Source organism: Balaenoptera musculus, chromosome 6 (assembly GCF_009873245.2).
Source record: "Balaenoptera musculus isolate JJ_BM4_2016_0621 chromosome 6, mBalMus1.pri.v3, whole genome shotgun sequence".
Taxonomy (NCBI): Eukaryota; Metazoa; Chordata; class Mammalia; order Artiodactyla; family Balaenopteridae; genus Balaenoptera; species Balaenoptera musculus.
The window spans coordinates 10,523,056-10,541,875 of NC_045790.1; the positions used below are offsets into that span (position 1 = coordinate 10,523,056).

The 18,820-nt window shown below is 39.5% G+C and overlaps 1 protein-coding gene across 1 annotated transcript in view; it reads right to left on the reverse strand.

Moving 5' to 3' along the window:
• Positions 1 to 18,820, reverse strand: part of ELP3 (elongator acetyltransferase complex subunit 3) — a 115,828-nt gene that overhangs the window by 17,867 nt on the left and 79,141 nt on the right. The window contains 4 exon segments of the mRNA XM_036856399.1: positions 10,948 to 11,029; positions 11,966 to 12,193; positions 13,770 to 13,835; positions 16,150 to 16,240. Coding sequence (XP_036712294.1) covers positions 10,948 to 11,029; positions 11,966 to 12,193; positions 13,770 to 13,835; positions 16,150 to 16,240 — 467 coding nt within the window.

Genomic DNA, 18,820 nt, shown 5'->3' on the forward strand with positions numbered 1-18,820 from the left:
GAAATAAAAGGACATTAGGCAGTAACTCAAAGCCATGTGAAGAAATAAGTAAACACTAGTAAAGATAACTACATAGGTAAATATAAAAGCTGATATTATTGTTCTTTTGGTTTGTAACTCCTCTTTTTTCCCTATATAATTTAAAAGGCAAATTCATAAAATAATTATAAATTTATGTCAAAGGTCAGACAGGTATAAAGATGTAATCTGTGACAGTAACAATGTAAACGAGAGATAGAAATGTATAGGAGCAGAGTATTTGCATATTACTCAAACTAAAATGGTATTACCCAAACTAGCTTATTATAAATTTAAGATGTTAATTGCAATCCCTAAGGTAATCACTAAGAAAAATAACTCATAACCAAAAGAGAGCTGGGGTGGATTTAGTATCAAATGAAACACATTTTAAGTAAAAAAAAGTTTATAAGAGACAAAGAGGGACATTGCAAATTGATAGAAGGTTCAATTCATCAAGGTTTAACAATTATAAATGTATATACATCAAATGACAGAGCCCCAAAATATATGAAGCAAAAATGGACAGAACTGAAGGGAGAAATAGATAGTTCTACAAGAGCTGGAGACTACCATACACATTTTCAATAATGGAGGACTTGAACAACACTTTAAACCAATTAGACCTAACAGAACACATCACCCAACAACAGCAGAATACACATTTTCCACAGCGGACACGTAGCATTCTCCAGGTTAGATCATGTATCAGGCCATAAAACAAGTCTTAATAAATTTTAAAAGACTGAAATCATACAAAGTATGAAAAAAAAAAGTACAAAGAAAAAAAGGACTCAAATCACTAAAATTAGAAATGAAAGAGGAAACATTACTACTGACTTTACGGTAATAAAAAGAATTATGAGAGAATATGAATAACAATATGAATATGTATGTACACCAACACATCGGATAACCTAGTTGAAATGGACAAATTCCTAGAAACATAAACTACGAAAACTGACTCAAGAAGAAACAGGAAGTCTATATAGTCCTGTAACAAGAAAAGAGATTGATTCAATAATCAAAAACCTTCCATCAAAGTAAAACTCAGGACCAGATGGCTTTACTGGTGATTTCTATCAAATGTTTAGAGAATTAACACCAATCCTTCTCAAACACATCCAAAAAACTGAAGAGGGACACTTCCTAACTCATCCTATGAGGCTAGCAATACCTTGATACCAAAGCCAGACAAAGACACTACAAAGAAAATTACAGACCACTATCTTTATGAATATATATGGGAGAAAATATTTGCAAATCACAGATCATTTAAGAGTCTTGTAGCCAGAGGATATTAAAAATTCCTACAACTCAACAACAAAAAGACAAACAACCCAATTAAAAAATGAGCAAAGGACTTGAATAGACATTTTTTAAAAGACACAAATGACAAATAAACGCACAAAAAGATGTTCAACATCATTTTAGTCATTAAGGAAATGTAAGCCAAAACCCCAATAAAACATCACTTCACACCATTAGGATGGCTATAAAATAAAAAAAAAAATTAAAAAAAGAAAGGAAAATAACAAGTGCAGGCAAGGATGTGGAGAAATTGCACCCCTTGTGCACTGCTGATGGGAAAGTAAAATGATGCAGCAGCTGTAGAAAACAATTTGGTGACTCCTCAGAAAGTTAAATGGAACGACCACTGATCCAGCAACTCCACTTCTGGGTACAGACACAAAGGAACTGAAAGCAGAGACTCAAATAGATATTTGTATACCAATGTGATAGCAGCATTATTCACAATAGCCAGAAGATGGAAACAACCCAAGAGTGTGTGTGTGTGTGTGTGTGTGTGTGTGTGTAAAGCATGGATGAACCTTCAAGACATTATGCTAAGTGAAATAAGCCAGACACAAAAGGACACATATTGTATGATTCCATTTCATAGAGTCAGAAAGTAGATTAGAAGTTACCAGGGGCTTGGGAGACGGTGAAATTGGGAATTACTGCTTAATGAGTACAGAGTTTCTGTCTGGGGTGATGAAAATGTTTTGGAAATAGTGGTGATGGTTGCACAACATTGTGAATGTAACTAATGCCACTGCACTGTATACTTAAAAATGGTTATAATGGCAAATTTTATGTTGTATACAATTTACTGCTTCCCCAAATGGGGGGAAAAAGACTTTAAGGTGCATTAACTATCTTTGGTATTTATGGAGAGGAAGGAACGTCGATTAGGGTCAGATCTCCCTAGGGAAAGCATGTACCCTTGCCTAAGATGGTCTTCTATATTCCATAGCCTAGAAGGAAGACATAAATGGGCAACATCTTAGACCTAAAGCATGAGACATTTAGACAGGCCTGTAAGGGGAAACAGAGGAATATCCTCACGGAAGAGAGGGCAGACAAAGGTCAGATGCAGGTGCTTCTTGTGCGGCCTGCCAAACTCCGCTTAAGACAGCGTTAGGTGTGCCTGTGCTGCGTGACGGCTGCATGAAAATACTGGTATCAGGACGGGGACAAGGACCCCTGACGCTAGGTATGCCCACAGACAGTCCGTCCTGGGAGAAGGCTACGTGAAGTTTCCTGTAGAAAGGGCTGGATGCGTATTAGTCACAAGTTAATGAAAGTGTACTCGCTCACTTAGTATCCAAAGATGGTCACTACCAGAGCCTCTCTCTTTGAGAAGTGGGATTTTTTCCTTTCCCTTTAAATCTGGGCTGGCCCAATGACTTCCTTAACCAAAAAAAATGGGGCAGAAGTCACATCGTGGCAGGCAGTCTCTAAAATGACCCTCAAAGTTCACTGTCTCCCAGTATTCACAGTCATGTGTAATCTCTTTCCCTTGAAGGTGGCGTTAGACTCATCGGCTCTCTTCTGAGACCAGGTTATGAAGACTAGGCTTCCATGTCAAAGGGACTCTGTCTCTGTGATCACTCTGCTGGGGGAAGCAGGCTGCCACGTGATGAGCGGCCCCACGGAGAGGCCCACATGGCATGGGGAGGAACGGTGGCCCTGAGACCAACGGCCCGTGAGAAACTGAAGCCTGCCAAAAACCATACAGTGAACTTGGAAGTGACCCTTCCATCCCAATTGAATCTTGAAATGATTACAGCCCCGGCTGACACTGTAGATGCAGCTTTATGAGATGCTCTGAGCCAGAGGCAGCCAGCTGGGTCCCTTCTGGACTCCTCACCCACAGAGACCATGAGATAACTGCTTGTTGTTTTCAGCCACTACGTTCTGTGGCTTTTTTATTACACAGCGATAAACGATGCATATAAGATGTTCTGCAACTTCTAAGCCGAGGCCTTTCCTCCCTCCTCTTAGAGGCCAGCCTTCATGCTAGGAGAAGTTCAAGGCACGTGGAGAAGCAGCAAGGTGCTCATGTGCACAGTCCCAGCCAAGCAGCCGCTACCAGCTAGAAGACAGACTCTAGGCAAGCCACCCCAGCAGCTGCCAGCCATTCAAGCCCCTCCAGCCGAGGCCCTAGACACCATGGAACAGAGACGAGCCATCTTCTCCATGCCCTGCTGAATGTCTGACCTAGAGAATCACTGAGCAAATAAAATGGTTGTGTGAAGACACTAAATTTTGGGGTGGTGTGTTCCACCACAATAAATAACCCAGACAACCACTAATTAGTAGGATTTGCAGTAAGAGGTAACAGACCACACAGGGTATAGACCTGGGGCTTCTGACTGGTATACTAGACATCAGTGATTCATTCACAAATGGTGGACAAACTGAACAACTGGATGCATTGGGAGGCACAGGATGAGGTGCATAAGGAAACATTATCCTGTGGCTACAATCTAAAACCTAAATCCACCACTTAATGTCTTGAAAATGTGAGCCGTTGGTTAGAGTCAACAGTTTAAGCCAGACTGACCAAAGAAATCCCCTGTGTATGTCCTGCTGCAATTAGAAATGCCCAAACTAAAAAGGCTCTATAATATCAGTATCTTGGTTGTTGCTAAAAAAAGGGAGCATCAGTATTTTCCAGCATTATTTAGTTACCTGCTCACCCAAACGGGAAGAATCTGCCAAAGCCCTGCCTCTAATAGATCTAAAAGAGAAAAGCTTTATCAAACTGAATGGGTTATAGCAATGTCAAACATTTAGAGAAAAGCACAGTACTAATCACATGAATGTTACACTGGTAAGGAGTTAACACTGCAACAAACTACAAAAGAGTCTTTGTGATAGACAGCAGATGGTGAGCAGTGCAGGCTAGACCACTTTGGAAAAGGAGTCCTTGCTCAGAAAAAAGCCTGTGAAGCACGTAACTTTACAATAAAGGCGGTCCTTTATATTAAAGCTCCCAGACCTCTCGGGCATATTATTAGGAACCACATAATATTAACACTATTCCTCTACCCAAGCAGAAGTATACAGCTATCATTCCCAATACCCATAAACAAAAAGGAACAAGAATGGGGAGAAAAAGTCTACAAACGTAGGTGTGTCAACCACATTAGCAAGGCTATCCTCCAAGACTTCAACCTGCACGTTTCGGGGACACAGGAAGACTTGACAGCGTGCACGTGGGAAGAGCAACAGCACGTGCCAAATCCAAATCCTGTTCCTCCAGTGTCAGCATATCTACTGGTATCACTAGCTTCTGCCTAGGAAACGTCACCAAAAATTCACTTGCCCACAAGATCCAAACAGTGGAAACTGACTAATGGCCTATTTGGGAATATTTGAAAAACATGCATTAATTAATATAGTCATGTGATGCCAAGTGAGAGATGGGTCCAATGCACTTGATATGCAATGTACTATATAACTGGTACCTGATTCATCTATAAATGAATAAACATCAAGTCAGGGAATAAAGAGTCCTGAAGTGAGCTATGCATCAATGCCTCCACAGCAATACAGACACCACTTAGCACACATTTAGCTAATTTGATACCAAGCTAAGTAGTATTCTATGTCATCAGTGCTAGTCTGATTAATAAAGATGATGAAATTAATAAAGTTCTTGTTGTAAAGCAATATTTTATGTTGTACCTATTGTTCTTGAAAAGAAAGATATTCACCACCACCATAACAAAATCCCACTGGAACATGCACCAAAAAAGAAATATGTATGATCACAGTTAGAATATCAAAATGAAAGAAACAGAGGAATATATAGAACCCTAATAATGTGCATTTAACTAGGGAATAGTTAGGGGATAATTTATGAAAAGATATATTATGTAAAGGGATGAAACAGAAGCTATAAAAGAGCAAACAGCCTTTTCCCTTCCTTTCTGAGAAGTCCTATATTAACACATGCGACACAAACTGGTTTGCATTTGGCAGGCTTCCTGCGTCCATTAGCAAATAGGTAAGCCAAAATAAGGAAAAGCTTTTCTAGGCATTTTGGTAATGATTACAAGTCCATTACCAGACAGATCTAGTTACAAATGTACCCTTTTTTTCCAACTAGATTATAATGCAAAGAATAAAACTACCTTCACCTCAAAAGGAGGGAGATGTGTTACAGCCTGGAATACAGGCCAAGTTTCTGGGTCCCAGTAAGTAATCTCAGTCACTCGTAGTTCATTGAAACAAAACGACTGTTACTTTCTGCCCACATATCATTTGATTAATCAGTGGCTCTGGGGCACAAGACCATTAATTTCAGTCCCAGGAAGCCACATCGGATGCTGTAAGTCTCAGGCACATGGATTTTTTTCACTAGTGGGGATTGTACATGTGGCTTTAGAGTCATGCAACTCTGAGCATCATGATCTAGAACAATGTCATCCCACGGTGACTCGTTTGCTCACCCTGTATTTAAGCTCTTCTCTTTTCCCCTCTTCTTTGCCTTTTTAATAGGTTTAAACAAAATGGCTATCAGCCTCTGACTTCAGTGATTTCTGTCATCAAACACTCAGACATTTTCCTCGTTTCTCATCATCATTGTTTGATCCGTCAGCCTGGTACAATTCTTGGCCAATGGCCATGTTAATTTTCTACTTGAAAGAACACAAATAGGATACTGCTTATGACGAAGGTAGTAGGGGGAGCTTGGGGAATAGCTGTTCATCTTGATGCACAGCAATTAGCTTGGCAAACAGAAACAGGAACATGATTGGATCTGATGCCTAGCCAAAACTGCCTAAAGGAAAAAAAATCATTTTGTTGGGGGTATTAAGTGGCTCTTTAAATAGTGGCTATCGACAGTTATATTTGCCCTTTTAGAAATCGTACGGGCGGTGTGACATCAGAGATCTCCAGTTTCCATGGTGATTATTAGTGATGGCATTTCAAATGTTACGGTTAAGTCCTACAGTGTAATCTTTGCACTTTACAACTTATGAGAGGGAAGAGAAGAAACTGCTCCATCTTAGCATTTTTGAAGGAAAGAATGCTGATCATCCAAGGAGATAAACATCCTGGCTTTTACGTAGATACGATCTGCTAATCTGAAACAGACGTGTGCTGATCGAAGCTACATGAGTACGTTGATGAAAGATACTAAAGTACTTGGACTTAAGTATTAATTAACTTAATTAACTGCTTAGATTAATTAACAGCTTAGATATTTAGCAGCAATTAACTGTTATTTCCTGCCTACACATTATAAGCTGGTTGTTCTCATACTACTGATTTACCCATTTTTATATGTAGGAAAAGATGATTTTCTTACGCTGAAGCAACTAATCCTGAGTTAAGAAATAGTCTAAGTAGGGAAAAATTTGTCTTCCTCTGCAGTTAAGGTCAATCCGCAGGGTGAAGACTGAGCGAGTTGCTCTGGCCCCATGTCAACATCCCTCAAAGGCAGGGTGGCATCTCCTCCTTCCTCTCTCTGCCCTCTCAGCCCATGTCCCCCGCACACAGGAGATACTCAATACGTGTAGTGACTTTGATGTTGATGAAGTTAGCCATTTCATTTGTGCTTGGTTTAATTTTCACATTTAGAGTTGATGGTTAATTTTAAAACACACAGTTTACTTACTAAGACAATTTTATATACTCAAGCAGAATGAATAAACTTAAAAGTCACTCTGAGAAAGTGCTTCATTGGACTCTGATAAACAAGTTTTCAGTTTTCTCATGTAGCTATAAAGTTAGTCTTTTAAAAAAGATAAATCAGCTATAAAATATACAGTGTGTACCTTTTATTAACAAAATATATTGAGGTAACAGATAAAAACAATTTGTTTTTTAATATGGAAAAATAGACTATATGGAGTCTTTCTGACTAGTGATTCAAATCACATCTACTGTGTAGTTAATAATATTGTCTAGAGGCAGTATCAAAGATTATTAATCCAAGAAAACAGAAAATCTGCTGGCAAGATGAAGGGAAGTCACGATGAATCAGGATGTAATTTAAAAAAAAAATTCTACATAAATGCATTCCTCTTACAGTCACAGAAACCAGAATGATAAATGATCTGTCTCTCCCTTTACTCAAGCTACTAGTTATGCCAGGACAGAATACCTAGGCCACCACCGTGTATGACTTATGCAAAAGCCTACAGACCAGAACAAAGATGGATTTACAAATCAAGGACAAGGTCAGGAAAAAAAAAGTAGGACACGGGTCATAAAATATCACTACTTGGGACAGAAATGGACATGCCTCCACAAATCATGGCTAGGATTAGCTACCTACGGGAAACTTTATCATCAAATACCCCAAACTAAATGAGACTGAGATCAATTACTAATGAAATTAAAGGGTCTCTTAATACGGTTTTAGAAAAGAATCTACTTCATATGTAATCAGTACAACACAGTTGGTCTTGTTGAGAACTAAAAGAAATGAAGATATTAAGGGGCAGAATTCTAGACTGTTAGAACTGTAAAAGATAACCTAACCCACTTATTTTTAGTAAAGAAATAAAGGTCCACGGAGATCAAGCAACATTATTCAAGATCACAAGGAGAGCTACTGTCAACGCAGGAATAGAATCCTAACACCCCTGTCCAAGTGTCTCTTCTTACACACCACATCTAATGAAGTCTTGTGAATAAATGCAGCACACAAGCACCAGTACTATCACAAGGAGATCTGCATTCTAAGGATCAACCTATGGAGAATAATTCACTTTTTACGAAAACCAATTAAACACACACACACACACACAGCATTGTACTTAAATCAGAAAGACCAAAGTCAACTGAACAAATATGGAAGAAAAAAACCAACCAAAAAACACATGATAAAAAACACTTTAAATCTGCCCTCCTTGAAGTTCTGAATAATGGACACCTCAGATGTCTGATTCAGAAACTTAAATAGAACAGTAATATATTATTAAATTAGAGAAATAAAATGCATCACACACAGAGTAAATGTTCTTGGTGTTTTCATTTGAAGAGTGATCAGATCGTCAGTCAAACAGCAAGTCAAGGCCCTAGCTGGTTTTCCCAGCAGAGAGCAGTGGTGGGGAGGCTCACAGACCAGAGAGACAGGAAGTAACACAGAACTCCCTTGAGCGCCAAGAATGCACTCCAGGGCTGCTCCTGTAGAAACCCTCTGGCCAAGAGAAACCCCTGTACAGAAACCGAGTAGTCTTACTGTGACAACTAATAAGCAGAAAGGTTCTTCCCTGTTATTTTTAGCAAGTCTCTTCTTGTTATTTTAAAAGTTCTACAAGCAGATGATCTGAAATTGAGCTATTATTTAGAGTATAACAAAAAGCTAGAAAGAGGACAGATGCTGATTTCCACGTAGAAAGACACTGCCCAAAAAGCAGAAACTGAGGCTCTTACAGGCAACTGAATGTGACCTCGGGCAAGTCAGACGCCCCTCTCTGCATGTAACATTTCTAAAAAGAGATAGATATCATGAAGGCAAATTAAATATAATGGAGAAGTGAAAGCCCTGGGACTTCCCTGGTGGCGCCGTGGTTAAGAATCCGTCTGCCAATGCAGGGGACATGGGTTCGAGCCCTGGTCCAGGAAGATCCTACATGCTGCAGAGCAACTAAGCCCGTGCACCACAACTACTGAGCCTGCGCTCTAGAGCCCATGAGCCACAACTACTGAGCCCTTGCGCCACATCTACTGAAGCCCTCGCGCCTAGAGCCCATACTCCGCAACAAAAGAAGCCACCACAGTGAGAAGCCCGCACACTGCAACAGAGTAGCCCCTCTCACCGCAACTAAAGCCTGCGCGCAGCAACGAAGACCCAACACAGCCAAAAAAAAAAAGAATACAGATGCCCTTCAGTTTTAAAACTGATCAAGTTCCCACAGATACCAGAAAAATCACTTGATTGCATATCAGACTTTGGGAATGCAGGCACTGCCGGGGTCACAGAGAGTATCTTTACCTTAGTGATTTGAAAGAGAATACTACATTTGGAAGAGAATACTAAAACCTTGCTACTCAAAGTATGGTCTGAAGACAATCAGTATAGGTTATCACTGGGTGCTGGTTAGAAATCTAGGCTTTCAGGCCCCACCCCAAACCTAATGAGTCAGAATCTGCATTTTAACAAGATCTCCAGATGATTCACAAGCACATTAACGCTTGGGAAGTACTGTACTGAAAACACTGACAGTGCGCTGGCAAAGGAGGCCACTGAAATTTCGGGTAATCCACAGGTGCACATGTACAAAGAGTTCTGAGTCGGTCTGGCCCTTTCCTGGTACCAGGAAAGGTTGACTTCTGGTCAACCACAGGCTAAACAATTGAGAAGTAAACATTTTTTTATTACAAATATCGGCACCAATCAGGTGAGCCTCATTTAGTTCCTACTTCTTTAGTGTGATTAAAGATAACACAGAAAAAACAGAGAACAGACTTGTGGTTGCCCGGGGGGGAGGGGGAGCGGGAGGGAGAGGGATGGTCTGGGAGTTTGGGGTTAGTAGATACAAACTGTTACATTCAGAATGGATAAACAAGGTCCTACTGTATATCAGAGGTAACTATATCCAAACTCCTGGAATAAACCATAATGGAAAAGAATATAAAAAAGAATGTATATATGTGTATAACTGAGTCACTTTGCTGTACAGCAGAAATTAGTACAACATTGTAAATCAACTGTACTTCAATTAAAAGAATATTAAAGATAACACAGAAACATAGAGAGAGCTAGCCATGTTAAAAAATGCTTTATTATCTGTCTGGATAATGCCAAAAACCATAGCCAGACTGAATAATCGATTAAGTGAGCCTGGGTCATTACATTTCCATATTTGGAATCATTGAAATCTGGGCAAAGGTACTGATTTATTGATTGGCAACAACTTACTGATTTTTTTTAAAAGAGTGTCGTTTCAACTTTCATTTAATAATGCCATAGTCTAATGGGAAAACAAATTCTGCAGGGAAAATAACCTGAATCTTGATCATGGCTTTCACCATGTTAGCTTCTTGAGAATAGCAAAGTTTGTGAGGATATGACACTCTAGAGTATGAGTGAAAGGGTGCATATGCGTTATTTCTTGCTCCACTTACAGCAGGCCTTCCTTTACACGCCCACTTCTCCACTTATCTGATGTCCTAGGCAAGGTAAGGGGAAAGCTTCCAAACAGGGGAAATCTGTTCCCCAGGAACAAAGTCATTGAAAACAATTTTTAAGCAGCAAGGAACTCTGCCTTTAAACATCTTATACTGGCAAGTAGGTTCTATTTTAATTTCCAGAATGATACTGACAAATCTCCACACTGACTTATGATTTTCTTAGATCCATATCATCAAATTTCATTTTTCCCAGACAGAGTAACTGGGCACAAAGCACAGGAGACCAGTGTGACAGACCACGAGGAAGACAGGATATAGATTACTGGCCTTGCCACTCAAGAGATGGAGAGCTTCTGCAAGCTCTATTCCGCCAAACTGCTTACAGGAAGTTTCTTTGTGCTTGAGCACCAGTCTTTCCCTATTTGGCTCTGCGCAATTTTGAACATAATAATCATAAATGGGGGCAAGAGAGGCCTGAGGTGCTTTTCATTGTGGAACCAAGTTAAAAATGTGAACAAATCATGAACTCTGCCCTCCCCCAGTTACCTGATATAACAGCTATTTTCCCAGATCCATGTTCTTCTCTAGCTATTCTTTCTGCTTCCTCCATTAGTAGCATGCCAAATCCCTGTAAGAGGCAATGGAGGGGTTAGGGAATTAAGAAGGGAAGAAGTCATTAAGAGGGGTCCATAAAACAAGAAGGGTAATATTTCGTAGCTGCTAAACTCTTTTAAAATAAGAGTGACAAAAAACCATTTACGGGTGTAAGGAAAAGTTTCACTATTCAATTATACCAAAAGCACACTGTAGCAGACTAGGAATAACTCTGCAACAAAAGCCATCAAAGGGTATTCTGTGGATGATGTAATCTAGTCACAGCAAGGGGGTAATTGCCTCTCAACTTGTCTCTTTTTAAACAAGTTTTAGGCAATCTCCAGGTGATGAAAGTCTGGGGCATGTACTCTTGTATTATTAGTCACCCCTTCAATTTCTAAAAAGCTTTTTGAAACCAGGCAATATTCTTAAATCACCAATATGGGGGTTTATGGTACATCCACCATTAACAGTTTTAACCTATTCTCCTGAAATTTAAAAAAGTGAGTTATTTATTTAGGTTGTTTGGGGGAGTGGAATAGTGTTCCACTATATATATCACATAGCTTGCTTGTCTTTACGAAGTGCTTTAACATTTCGTAAGTGCTTTCTTTCAAATAATCATCTCCTTCGATCCCAAAATAGTTGAATCATACGAAATTGCCAGTATTAGACCATTTCTGACTTTCAAAAATAGCAATTTCATATGGTTCAGTCTATTATTATATTCCACTTGACTGAGTCTCAATTTGTCTCTCCCTCCCCCTCCCTCCCTCACACCCAAAGGGGAGCAATTTAAAGAGAAAACATCTCTGAACAACTGTAGTATTATACTGGTTCCTCTGTTTCTACACTTCCCGAATTTCCCCTCTCCTTTTCCTCTGCTCCCACCCTCGCCCCATTCTTTTTCTCTTTTCCTCCTTTGAGCAATTTCTTAATCATAGTCAAATAGAAATGGAATACAGGATACCTGATGCTGAAATTTAGTGGGATCCCGACTGCTGACGGGGACGACACTTCCATACACATGCAGCTCTCGGACTATGGACACCCCCCCGACCAATTCGAAACGGAATGTCTCCTCTGAGCACTTCCGTAATCTCAGGAGGCCAATCAAAATGTCTTGATCGGGGTCTTCATAGGATAAGAACGTCTCCCAGCCACCATTTGCAACATAATCTCTTCTTACCAATTCAACCTGTTTCATAAAAAGCCACGCAAAAACCTTTTTTTTTTTTTAAATTAGAGAACAAAGTGCGTTTCTACAATTATATATGTTTAATTAGACTAATATCCACGATTAGGGATAAAGAATAAATAACCACAAATTATGTTTCTTTTTACTTGTCTCCTCTCAATAGCACTGAACGAGAGTTCATGACTTGTTCGTGGACTATATAAAAGGAAACCAGTTTTACAACTTCATAAATATTTGCACCTCATTAACTTTGTGATTCTTACAGAGTTTGGCTCAGTAAATGCTTCCATGTATTTAAATCTGATCCTCCATGAAGAGTCTCTAAGGTAAAATTATACATTATGTCACCTGTGCAGCTCTTGGGAGCACCCTGAGGCCCCAGGACTGTCAGGTACTCAATGGTTTTCTTTTCTAGTCCTTACCTCCTCCACTAAAACCTGCTTTTAGGGGAAAAAATGTGTTATTAGTTACTTATTCCTTGATGGAATTTTTAAAAAAAGTATCCCACAGGACCTTTCAAATAGTATGCCTAGTTATGAGATTAACATGTTAAAGAAAATCCAGTCACCGGAGAGGGGCTTTTGGGGAAGCTTTTGTGTTAGCAATCTACATGGGCTTTTGACTCTTGCTTCCTGCTCAAGTGTCCCTTGTACTTTGCATAAATATAAGCAAAATGCATGCAGAGAAAGCTACATATGTGGGCAGGGTCACACCCAGATACACTCTGAAAATGGGCGGACTGGACCCACAGTGAGGTGAATAAACAGACTAATACTGACATTCCTCCTCAACTTAATGTTTGCTGAATAACTGGATTGCACAAGAATTTGGCAAAATGACTAACTATGCTTGGGTCTACTTTTTTCCTCAAAAGATCCAAAATGTGAAAAATGTCAATCAAGTAAACAATTCATTTTGAGAACAGAAATATCAATGCAGATCTACTCTAGCCTTTCTCAAATGGGCTCCCACATGACAGCTAACCCCCACAGAAAATCTGGCAAACAGCTAACACGATGTCATTCTAGGAGAGAAGTTAACTCATCACAAACACGTCGTATGGAACCCCAGTTGACATGGCTGATCTATTCGCTTGATCACCACCAACAGGCAATAATTTAACAGCTGCACACAGAGACAAGCACATGACACTCAGCTTTACCTGAAGGTAGCCAATAGTCACATTTGGCTATTTACATTTGAATTACTTGAAATTAAATAAAATTAAAAACTAAGTTCTTCTTTGCACTAGCCACATTTCAAGTCACATGGGACTGGTAGCTGATATCCTATTAGATGGCACAGATTATAGAACATTTCCAACACTACGGAAAGTTCTACTGGACAGTGGTGATCTACAATGAAGTTCAAACTTGGTTTTCCTAACCTGGCTCTTCTAGAGTTGAGCCACCCTCGTATCTGGCTTTCCTGGCTTGACCTCATTCTCAGTTACTCTTTGCTCTTAGTTTACTCATTAACTTCTAGGGTTTGGTCCTACTGGTAAGCAGGTGTAGGCCCAGGCTTGACAAAGATTAATGAACAGGACCCAATCTCTCTATAAAATGGAGAAACTAACCTGGTATGGACGCACTTTGTGATGAATTTCTTGGATTCCAACCTCTCTGGTTCTCACATCTCGACACTGCCAAGAAAAAAGAAAGGAAAGAAAGAAAGAAAAGAAAGAAAGAAAAAAAGGTGGGAAGGGGGGCAAATATAAAACTGGTAACTAATTCAATTTTTATTGAAACTTCTCCACCAAATCCTGGGCTCAAAATTAAGTTTGGACATAATTTACCTTGAGATAAAAGAAATGAATTAAAAATGAAGCCATCTTTAATAAACCTGAGAATAGGGAAAAACAAACTAGAAATACATGAAGTTGGTACAGTATTGCTTTTAAAATAAGTTTAGAATCCAAAGGAGATCAATATATAATATTGAAAGTAAAGAACATACATCCTAAAATCTGAAAATCCAGAGGATATAACTGTATCTGAAACTGCAATCCAAAACTATGTCTACTGAAGAGTAAAAACTGAATTCCTAATTTTTTAAAACCTTCACCATTTTATGGCAGTTAACACTTTTAGCATCACCATATTTGTATCATTTTAGGAATGTCAGAAAGAGGGAAGCTAAGACTGCTGTTTTTTGCAGAGAAGGGCTCTGTAGAAGAAAGGATGGGAGGGAGGGAGGAAGGGAAGGAAGAAGGATGGAAAGAAAGAAGCTTGAGCTATTTATTATACAATCTGAACCATGGTCGCAGATTGGCTCTTTGAGCGTCCCTGGGAAGCACAAAGCTGCCTGTGGATGATACGGAAGCAGTGCCTGGTCTGCACGGCCAAGCTATGTGATGTAACTCTTGCTTCTATTCCACAACCCAGTGAGCAGGCTACACAGCCTGACATTTATAATTACAGTAACTGTTATATGCCCTATGGTATATTTTCCCCTATAGAACTGTAAGAATTATTTCCAGGATTCTAACATTTTCCATCAGTGAGAAAAGATCGCCATAGGAAATCTGATGATGTCATGCAGCTATACTACTAATAGTATATTGAGTAGATATATGGATGGAATTCCATGAGAACAATAAGAGCTCATTATTCAGGTCTATAAGAACTAAGCTATTTCCATGCCCTGGGAACCCATATTACATGCTCTTAATGAACACTTGCGCGCTTTTTTCTTTTTTTTGGAGGGGAGGGGAATGCTTTTTAAGGCAGAGATTGGTGTGGGCTTATTTTCTAGTAAAGACACTGCCTATGTGAACTAGATGTCTTTTGGTGTGACTGAATTCCAGTCTTTAGACTCAATCCCAGTTTACCTTACGAGGGTCTATCACGGTTTAGCAGGGGTACAGGGTTAAAAACAGTGGCCGGCTGACGAGGTGAGCAGGCTCAGCAGGCCAGGGGTCACTCCGGCAGCGGTATCCTCAAGAGGAGGAGGAGCTGGGCGACAAGGACGGGGAGGGGCTGGGAAGCTGAGCAGGCGCACACTCGTGTTTGGGGCTATTCACTACTGTACAGACATTTGCTGTTTTTCTAGAACTGAAATTTTTTTTTTTTGCAGGGGGGAGGGTAGAATAAGCCATAATGTTCACAAACTCTCCTATGGACAAACAATTTTCTGAAAAATTTTCTCCATAATATATTGACAGAGAACAAAATGTTTTGGGTAGGTCCACAAACATGATATGCAGTCCTCTCAACGACATCTTTCGAAGTGTGGTCCACGTTTGCACTATGCGTGAGAACCTCCCACAGCTCCACCCCAGATGGAGTGAATGAGAATCTTTGAAGGCAGAGGCCAGGAATCAGTGTTCAGGCCTAGACACCCTCCTGGCCTTTTCTCTTTAGCAGCTCTGAGAAATAGCTCCTAGGGCACTGAGTTTCAAACCTTATCTTGATTTCAGAATCATCTACAGAGACTGTCAAATTGCAGATTCCTGGGCTCTTTCAGGGAAAGCAGAAAGGAGGTGCTTAGTAAATATTTGTGAAATAAATGAGTGAGTGAATAGACATGGGGGTGGGGCAGGACAAGGGAGACTGGTATATCTGGGCAATAACACTGCTAATTATTTCAGCATGTAAGCCTTGTTTCTTCAAATGTTGTATTCTTCTCTAACCACTAGTCAAGAATCGAACACCCAATACTTCAAAAAAAAAGTTTTTTTTAAAAAGGAGTTGAACACATAGTTGGCAATCTGAGAAGGCAGAAAAAACAACCATTAAATTGACAAACCTACGCTCTTTTAGAAGAAAGCAGAGGGGTGTAGGGGACAGGATGCAGACTTTGCAACCACTAGCTTCAATTTCAACGTGTTATACGGTAAGAATGGCTTCAATACATGAAAGCTTTTTGACCAAACCTGTAAGTTTGTAATGTGATAGTATCACAGGTTTTCGTGTCTCAGGTTACTTTGATCTCAACAGTTATGGTCAGACTCTTACCTGTATTCCAAGGTCTTTCATTCTTGCAAACGCCAGCTCTCTCAAGTTACCATGCTCTACTCCTGAGCTGACTAAGGGCATTGGAATATCTCTGTAGGAGAAAAACATCAGCTGTTGCAAAATATAAGTCATTCTCTACAGCAGTAAGGCAGGGATATTAAAAAAAAAAAAAGAACAAAACCACCCCTTCCCCACCTCAAAACCTACCAGGAAAGCAGAGGTTGAATATTCTAACCCGAAAGCAAGGTTCACAGCTTTTCTACCTCCCAGTTTTCCCATCTATGAAATTACGATTTTCACCTATCACTCAGGGTTTTTGTAAGAAACATCTGATGAAAACACTTTATAAGATTACAGAGTACAAAACAAATGTCCAATAACCATTAGTAATGATTTTTGGCTGAAGAGACAGACATCTGTACTAAACAAAACAAGAAATAAAACTGTTTTTTACAAAATCCAATTTAAGAGGAGAAATAAAAATTATTATTAACACACTGATTTATAGCTTACAAACACTTTCCCATACAGTTGCTGAATGACAAGTAATCAGGAAGCGTGAAAGCCTGGCTTAGACAACTGGTCTCAAAGAATAAATTTTTTCCCATTTCCTAAAAATCTAAATTAGAAGTGACCCTGAATTCGAAGAATAAGAACTTGCCTAAAGATGAGAGTAGATAAAATTTATTTCCTGGCATTAATATAGTGTAAAGTGCCTGGCATCAAGGAAACGTCAATCAAAAGTTGAAATTATGAGTTTCATTTTAGTAGCCCTCACTATCCCTTCTAGACAAAAATCAGTATCTAAAGACAAGACAGTTTAAAAAAAAAACCTAAAGTAAGAATATGCTCAGCACATCTCCGGTTTAAAGACAAATCCCCAATTTCTTTTGTCTAACATTTGGTTGATTTAGAAGACTTGAAGAATACGTCATTTATCTTTTCTTCTCATTTTTGCTTTTGAATCAGCTTGAGTCTTTTCCTTCTCTTTTCACTTATCCCTCCAAACATTAAGTAAATACAATTAGCTAATTCATCCATTTGATTCTAATAAGATACTCCCCAATCACTCAAAAAAGTATCAAAAGCCAATTGATTAGCATTAAAAACTATACACAATAAATCTATCAGGCTCTGGAAGCAACTATAAAGCACTGATAAGCCAAAATTCTTTAAGAGAAAGACATACCAGGGAGTTCAAAGTGAGAGCAACATAAAAAACGTATTTTAGAGTGATTAGTTAATAGATATGGTTTACTCATACTTTCTAGTAAAATAAACTTTCTGTCTTTGGAACTATAATTTCTTAAAATCAAATTCATCTTAAATTAGTAAGCAGATGAAACTGAAAGAAGGCTAGTGAACTAAAAAGTACAGTTTATTTTAGCAAGAAATGTACAAACAACTGTTTTAAATATTTTACTATTTCATATTATATAAGCCAAAGTTAGTCTTCCAAATGTCCCTTTTAACCCTGAAATATTTTATAAATTACTCACAAATACATGTGTATAGTTTCACAACAAAGTAAAATTTTGAACGCTGTTATACGTCATATGAAATTAATCTGATAAAACCAATGGCAACCACTGTTAGTGATAGGGACGAAGTAAAGGGACAAATTAGGGAATTAAATAGTTAATCCCACTAGGGGATTGTAAGTAAAGAAGAAAGTATGGGAGACCCCTGTAAGTTAATGGTCATTCAAGAAAGCAGGTTTGGAGCTTCCCTGGTGGCGCAGTGGTTGAGAATCTGCCTGCCGGTGCAGGGGACACGGGTTCGAGCCCTGGTCTGGGAGGATCCCACATGCCGTGGAGCAACTAGGCCCGTGAGCCACAACTACTGAGCCTGCGCGTCTGGAGCCTGTGCTCCGCAACAAGAGAGGCCGCGATGGTGAGAGGCCCGTGCACCGCGATGAAGAGTGGCCCCCCACTTGCCACAACTAGAGAAAGCCCTCGCACAGAAACGAAGACCCAACACAGCCATAAATAAATAAAAATAAATTAAAAAAAAAAAGAAAGCAGGTTTGCTTAACCACAAAGCCAAGCAGGCCTGCTTAGCAACAAAACCCATGCAGCAGAAGCATGAGACAAGCCCCAAAACAAAAAAAACAATGGTGACATGAGACCCACACCCTGCCCAGTGAGCTCAGTAAGTCAATGATCCCTAGGACATGCTCTCTGCACACATAAAAAACAGTACTTTACGGAAAGGTGACATTTCAAAGTGAAAGACCTGAAATAATTTTTCCATAGTGCCATGACAGACCTAGCTCGACCATGTAGGGACAAGAAAACTCCCCTGCCCAATCTGGAGGAGGAGCTGATGATGGACGCGTGATAACTCAAGAATGAGGAAGACCAGAGGGCAGACAGCATAAGCAAGAAAAACTACAATCCTGCAGCCTGTGAACCAAAAACCACAGTTACAGAAAGATAGACAAGATGAAAAGGCAGAGGGCTATGTACCAGATGAAGGAACAAGAAAAAACCCCAGAAAAACAACTAAATGAGGTGGAGATAGGCAACCTTCCAGAAAAAGAATTCAGAATAGTGATAGTGAAGATGATCCAGGACCTTGGAATAAGAATGGAGGCAAAGATTGAGAAGATGCAAGAAATGATTAACAAAGACCTAGAAGAATTAAAGAACAAACAAACAGAGATGACCAA